This window comes from Anoplopoma fimbria, chromosome 7 (genome assembly GCF_027596085.1).
Source record: "Anoplopoma fimbria isolate UVic2021 breed Golden Eagle Sablefish chromosome 7, Afim_UVic_2022, whole genome shotgun sequence".
Classification (NCBI taxonomy): Eukaryota; Metazoa; Chordata; class Actinopteri; order Perciformes; family Anoplopomatidae; genus Anoplopoma; species Anoplopoma fimbria.
The window spans coordinates 8674177-8682008 of record NC_072455.1 but is presented as its reverse complement, the minus strand read 5'-3'; the positions used below and the strand labels follow the sequence as shown (position 1 = coordinate 8682008).

At 42.9% G+C, this 7832-nt stretch overlaps 1 protein-coding gene across 1 annotated transcript; it reads right to left on the bottom strand.

Annotated features, from left to right (window-relative positions):
* Nucleotides 1-1776: 1776 nt before the first annotated feature.
* On the bottom strand, nucleotides 1777-4347 carry egr2b (early growth response 2b). Its single transcript, XM_054601622.1, has 2 exons — nucleotides 3979-4347; nucleotides 1777-3642 (listed from the first exon to the last, which is right to left on the bottom strand). The coding sequence occupies exons 1-2, from the start codon at nucleotides 4139-4141 to the stop codon at nucleotides 2474-2476; spliced, it is 1332 nt and encodes a 443-aa protein (XP_054457597.1). The 5' UTR covers nucleotides 4142-4347; the 3' UTR covers nucleotides 1777-2473.
* Between the last annotated feature and the right edge of the window lie 3485 nt (nucleotides 4348-7832).

Here is a 7832-nt window from a genome sequence, read left to right as displayed (position 1 = left end):
AAATGAGGCATTATCTAATGGCAACTTTTGGTACATGTAGAAGAAATCTACAGACGTAAATAGGAAAAGTAGTAATATGAACACCTGAATGTGTAGTTTGGATGTTTTCTTTATATCTCCATTTCTCTATTGTATGATGGAATTTCATATATTTGTTTGGCTCATGTTTTTCATCCATTATTGCTGATGTTCCTGTGGTTCTATAAAGATGTGGCTTCATGTTGTGAGTTCAAGGGCGGACAATCTTTAGGGTTTTGTGTTGGAAAGAGTCTGGAGATACTATATGTATCATGATAAAGGGGTTATGATTTAATGTACCGCAATATTGTACGCAAGGCTATATATTGTGATTATCAAAGAAATCAAATTTTAGGAAAACTGTCACAGAATAAAGAACACACGGCCATCAGAACAGTGAGATCTGCATCTGCATTTATCTCCGTCCCTGTAACATCTAACACCACAGCAATACCTGACTGAGTTCATATTTTAATGTTTTCATTTATTTAATATGTACAGTCTTTTAGAAAATCTATACACTATCACATAACATAATATGTTATGTTACGTTACGTTATGGTACTCAATATTTTCAAAATGTTCTTACACGCCTAACGATCAGATTTTTTAGTCTTGTTTTTGTTTTGCTCACATGAAACGAATCGTTCTTGTGCATTAGTAAAGTTTACTTTATAGCTTCTGTATTAACTTGGTTGCATTGAGGAATGAAAACATAAGGTGCCATAAATGACTCTGCTACACCACAACTGAAAAGAACCACATCCTGATGTTTATTATCATAAATATGTTTGTTAAATTGAATGGAAACAGGTGACCACAGCTGCCCACTCCAGAGAGGTGTTGACTCACAACAAATAGTTAAAGACAGAAGCAACATCACAACATTAAACCACACACAAAAGACACAATACTTTTACATTTTTATTTCAGCTGCTAAAAACTTATCAAGTAGCATTTTTAAAGATTTATAATCACAGTGTTCCTAAACACTGAAGTCATTCCCTCTGTTTTTCTTTTCTGGGAATTGGCTTTAGTAACCTAAGAGGTTCTAAAATGAAATACTTTTGCGGGCTGATTTCAGTATTTTACACTCAGTATATTTCACGTTAAGGCTAAAAATAAATGGATTAACAAATAAATATTAATAAATCGATATAAGATCCGGTTTTCTCCAACAGAAGTGTATTTCTTGCAGTGTGGGGAATAATTAGAAACAGCATTTAGACCTTCATACAGAGAAATAATCTAAATAAAACTGTTGCATCGGTTCTGCCTGAATACTGTGGATATGCCGGCCATCTGTCTTATTTATTATTGTTTATTCATTCTTATATATTACAAATGTATTTCTCTCCTCTTTTAAAACTTTAAAAATCCGAATCACCCACATCGTGCAATTGTTCAATTGTATTTGAATAGTTCGGCTTGACCGTATGTATAAAAGGTTTTGTCACCTTCACCATGACATATAGTGCATACCAGATCATCGTCTGTTTATAACCTACAGTGATACTTAAATAAAAAGCGAGTGGGTGAAAACTCTGAGTAACAAATGCCATGGGTGACGCAAATCGGGTTTTACCCCATGCGATTTCCATCATCAACAACTTCACAGATTAAACATTCGCCACTTCCAACCCAGCAACGTTTGGGTTCCATGAATGCATCTCGGATTGACACCGCTAGCCGTGTTTTGCTTTAGTTAGTGATGAGTAATAAACCAAACCGATACCAGCCGTGTTTATCATCCACAAATATTTAATAATAAGTCTGAAAAGACACACCACAACAAAAGAAGTGTATGAGTTCAACATATTTACACTCCAACATTGTTTTACGCGTGAACCACAACTGCTTGACACTTGAAGTTACACGAGACGAAATGCGTACAAAAATAGAATGTCTTTCAAATTTACATATTAAAGGACAAATTTACATTGCATTAGAAGCGTCCTTGAACCAGTCAGTGTAAAAAAAAAAGACACAGAGCAAGGCACTAAAGGGGACATATAGTCATCAACAAGCATGTTAGAACGAACACTTTGTCAATTCAATAACTTAGAACAGTTCTCTTGCTTCAAATAGTTATTGCAGTTATTTCACATTTAAACGTGCAGCCTGTTGCGCGCTCGATATGTGTTTGGCGATATATTTAAACAACCCCCTCTATATTACAACCACCCTTGTTATTTCTTATGAATTAACTTTTGTTTTCAGTAGACTGTATAGGCAAAGTGCAATCGTGTCAGTCTCTCTGTCGGTTCTGGATCGGGGACGGGGTGGATGTGCGTAATTGCGCACGACCGCACAGAAGTTCTCGCTCATTCCCATCCTGGTGTTGAGGCTGCTATCTCACAACAGTTTCAGAATCATTATTTAATAGTTGTTTTTCTTTTGAGAGGTTAGTGTGCGTCACGCTGCCATGGTGATAACAAAGTCTTCCAGTGGGAAACTAGGAACACATCCCGCTAGATGCACTGATGGCGCCGGACGTCCGCTCCACCCCGGTGCTGCTGGACGAGGAGGAGGACGAGGAGGAGACGGTGGAGGACTTCCTCTCCTTCTGCCTCAGGTGGATTTTAGTGTGCCTCTTCCTCTCGTCGCTCCGGGCGAATTTGCGGCCGCAGAAGTCGCAGGCGAACGGCTTCTCTCCCGTGTGCGTGCGGATGTGAGTGGTGAGGTGGTCGCTGCGACTGAAGTTGCGCATGCAGATGCGGCACTGGAACGGCTTGTGTCCGGTGTGGATGCGGATGTGTCTGGTCAGTTCGTCGGAGCGAGAGAACCGCCGGTCGCAGCCGTCTGCCGGACACGGGTACGGCCGCTCGTGGATGGGCGTCTTGCTCGGTCTGTTCGGGTACTTTCTGGGCCGCAGGATCGGCCTCAGGGGCAGGTTCTGAGGACTGTAGGCAGATGGGAGCCTCGGCGGCCCCCCCTCGGAGCCACCGCCGCCCGGACCGAGCGTAAAGTTCCTGATAGTGTTCAGCGGGGTCAGGGGTGGGGGCACGCGGAATGTATCGAGCGGACATGGACCGAACGGTTTCCGATCTTGGATACCCGCCGGGTGCATGTCCCGCTGGCAAGCAGGCTGGAAGAAGCCCGAGTAGTCGGGGATGATGGGGAAGAGCCCCGGCGCCTCTGCGCAGCCGGGCTGCTTGGGCGAAGAGTAGGAGGGTGGCGGGTAAGAGGCGATGGAGCAGGTAGACGTGGACAGAAACGCAGAGGGGTCCTGGTACATCTCCCCGCAGCCGGAGGAGGAGTAAGGAGGCGGAGGGGAGTACAGGTGATGATGGTGGTCCATCTCTGCCTGGTTGTGTGCCGCCATGGTGCAACTCAAATTTCCGCCGGAGTGAAAGTGATTTGGAGATCCCGAGGAAGCCGGGGAGGAGGACGCCGAAGAGGAGGGAGGAGGAGGAGGAGGCGGTTGGGCCACGTTGAAGATGCCGGAGACGATGTTGATCACCCCCTCGGGGTTCCAGTTACTTGGATACTGGGAGTCGATGGAGAACTTGCCCATGTAGGTGAAGGTCTGGTTGCGGTGGGATGCGGGCTGAGAGAAGCCGCTGTAGGGGGAGAGCTCCAGAGAGCGCTTCTCCACGCTCATGTCTGCTCCCATCAAGCCATCTGCGGATGAAAAAACAAAACGGCTCGTTAGGGGGGCAACACAAACCGGATTCACTAAGAAGCGCTCACTAGAGAGGAAAGTGGGCTTTGAGTGAGGACAAGCCGGTAGGCTTCGTGTCCATTACGCACGGACTCTGGTTCCATCATGCAGTTATACTTTATATACTTTACGTGTTAGCGAACTTTTTTACTATGACATTTTAATCTTTTTCTGAAGCAGTTTTGTAAAAATAATTTACACTCGTAACTGCTGCAACATTTAGCACCTAGACAACTTTTCATACTAGACAGTTGGCAAATTGTTATCAATATACTCCACACAAGTTGTCATCTTACCTGCCACATTGATTTGGTCGTAATGAGCTCCTAAGTCGCTGTTGGGGAAGATAGCCACGGAGGTCGCCAAGCTGGAGCCGATGTCATCCACCGAGTACACGCTGTCGGGATGCACGAACCCCCCGAGATTCACCGGCACTTTCTCCAAAGTTTTAGCCGTCATTGTGGAGAGAGAAAAAGAACTACCGCGTCTGCTGGCCCTCTCTCTGTCTTTCTGTAATTTTTCCTTATAGCTGATTTAAAAACAATAACAGGGAAGCTATGGGTCACAGCTGCATGTCTTTGTCTGTCACCGGGTGTGAGAGGATGAGCTCCGGGTGTCTCCAGCGCGCTTCATGCGCTCTGGAGATAAAGTCAAACGCAGCGTAAAGTGACTTGTATTTTGGGAACTGGGGGCCCTGCCCCTAGTATGTTTATATGGGGAACCTTTTGAATGCGGGCTGCTACGTCATTACCCAAATATGGAGTGGGAGGGGTGAAGGGAAAGGCGCTGCCGATGCCGATTGGCCCGCAGCCTCCGTGACGATTTCAAAGGGAATCACTTGTCAATGGAGAACCCGCAGCTCTGGGAGATAAAAGTGGCCTCTTTCCACTCTAGAAAGAGATACACTGACATACAACAACACAGAGACAGAATAAACCACAGTGAGAAAATACATCTCTAATACATTTAAACAATTTACTTTATTTTGACATTTTCTTTATTTAATCGTGTTCTAATATCAAAAGAGGAATTCCGGTCGAGCTCCTTAACCCATAAAAGGTCGAATCCGGTAAGCGAAGGGAACGTCCCCCCCATACTCCATATTTGGTTTCGATTCCGGAGTATGATCATCGGAAAGTGACGAGTTCTGCCGAGCTGAGCGAGAGAGAAAGCCGCCCTGGCACAACCGCAATCAAATGAGACGGACACAGGAGCGGAATTTAATCTTTTTGAGCGCGACAGATAAAGTGCTCGGGCTCGGAAAGTCGTGTCAGTCTCATCTGACTGTATTCTCTATAGGAAAGAATAGGTTTGGTTCGCTGACGAGTTAAATATAGTCACTTGGAGATATTTACAGCCAGCGAGAGGAAAGCAGTATGTGAAATAAACACACAGATCTAACTTATGATCCATCAGCATGCTATTGTTTGATAATAATATGTCAAACAACAGGATGCTCTGTGTTGTCATAACGTGACCAAAACTGGTGATTTAAAATTTCTTACATGCTTCTATTGCTTATATAAACGAATGTTTTGCTCATCAATATTGTTGTACTACACACATTTCTAAGACATGGTTATTAGTCCCGAGAGAACGGTGTGCCCTCCTGTGGCATCGTTGGGTAGTGTGCCTCTCTCTACCCCCCTACTCGTCCTGCTTTGTTTGATCTTGTAAAAGTCCCTCCGTGGGTGGAGAAAGTTGACAGACAGAAAACAGATAATACTGGGTGGAATACAGTTTCCATTTTGTGTGTTTGTGTGATGTGATGCAAAGCCACATCACACAATGACCTGGTCATGCTCTGATCTAAATTTAGGATTATCACTGAGCTATAAGGGTGTCAGACGTTTTGAAAAGTCAGATATTCATTGATATTAGGGGAACCGTTCACTGACCCTTCTGCTTCTGACACTGGATACCAATTCAAATGTCTTCTTTTCCTTGAGGAACTTAATTTGTGCTGTGGATAAATAGCTTAAGAGATGCAAAAACATTCCTCTTAGATGATGAATCCTATCGTCTTTGAAGACCCTCTGACCTTTCTTCTAGAGCCACCAAGAGGTTTTAAGTTTATGGTTCTGAGTGAAATGTGTCATCACAACTTAGCTCAAAGCACAGCCTCACATATGTGTTAGCATGGCTGTAAACTTGAAGTCTTGTTGTATAATTTCCAAACATGTCCTAAGGATGAAAAAATGTATTCTATTTTAATGAATCAAGAATCAGATGTGAAGAAATAGGCTGATGCATGTTATACAATATTAATGTTTCACTGATCAAATGTGTAAGGCCATATATAGAGAGGAGCAGGAGGCCTACATTTCAACAGTGGATGTATCATGTTGGTATACTTTCACAACTGATTTTTCTGAGTTATGGTCCCCTCGAATGTCTGTATCTAGACATTTTTTGAATCTCAGTAAGAAAAATGCAGGACTTACTACACTTAGTAATGCTGTGCCACGAACTGTTTAGCCACCACCTCCACTGCTAACACTGCTTGTGTTCATACTTTTCTACTGATTCTAGAACAAATAATAATACAAATGATTCCATTGAAAGAAAGGCGCTGATAGATCATAAATTCTGCTTTCAAGCCTGCAGTTATGTGTCTGAACATCTAACATAAGGTGTGAGTAATGAGACGACTGTCTAAATAGCTTCAGAGTCACATTCACACACACATCCTTCACATTAATCAGTGCACCAGTCAATATACCCTGTCTATAACAGCTCTATTCATTTAACACATGCCCCGATGCTGAGTGTGTGTGTGTGTGTGTGTGTGTGTGTGTGTGTGTGTGTGTGTGTGTGTGCGTGTGCGTGCGTGTGTGTGTGTGACTGTGTTATCAGGAGATGCATAAGAAGTGAAAAAAAAAAAGAGAGAGAGAGAAACCTCAATCTTCACAGGGATGTCCTTTAACTGTTTCATCACAGTACAGTGGAGGCTGTGTGAAATAGTTGGGGACATATTGTGTAAACACAGGCAAACCAGATCACGTTAAAACCTGTCCAGAAGGATATGGTGAGCAGGCGTTACTAATACTAAATGCTGGTGTCAATTAAATAGAGCAAAGACTAAGGGATGTCCAATTGTGGGAGACAACATTTCAAGATATTTCTAATGAATCCCTCTGTAACAGTAGCTGTGTGTCCATTCACGTATATCTTTACACCCATTTTGAAGTATCACATTTGAAAAGCTGTATGGAAACGGCAGAATTTGATAAAACGCAGAAACGCAAAATAGTTTTTATGCTTGCTCGAGGTGGATTTTGTTGAAAAATTGTTGATTTGCTAAGTGTGATATGGAAACGCCTTGCCGATTAAATTCTGACGTAGCGAACATTTAACTAACATGACTGATCAGCAGTTTCTGCTGTCGTTGTCTTCCTGGATATATATTTATGGTAACTTTTTCTCCATGCAACATGAAACATGGCCAATACTAGCTGACATGGAAGAACAATTAAAACTTGCCCAATGGATCTAATTCCTAAACGCCTCTCTCCATTTCCTCTTATAGAAGGTTAGATGGCCAAGCTAACTTGTTTTGTTTCCCCATTCACAACCTCCTCTTCTTTTCCTACTCTGCATACTGGTGGATTACAGCCAAGCATAAACGTGGCCTATAGCACCAAACCAAGCTTTAATGTCGTCCTCAATTGGTTTGTTGACTGCGGTTCAGGGTTTTTGGGCGTCGCCATCTTGGACTTTTGCAACCAGTGAACGGACGTGACTATATTTTGACTTTGATGAGGAACTTGTGTCAAATTGTATGCCGACGTAACAGTTTATGGTAATCCATCCAACAGTTATTTTATATACTTCAGTCTGGACCAAAGAGGTGGACTGACTGACTGTTCCTCGAGCTACACCTCTAGCCGGGCTAGTCCTCTTCTGACTACCTCTTCACAGTCTGATAATCATCTCTTTATTTTCAGACATGAGAGTTTTACGTCATGACTTATATTTGACATCAACCCAAAACAATTATAATTTACTGCAGCAGCAACCCAGGGGAAATCCCTGTACTGTCCCTTAAATATACCTACTGTACTCTGACTGATAGTGTGCCTGTGGTTGCCCAAGATAGACAGGCACTTATTCTCTTATATTATTATTATTATTATCATTATCATATATT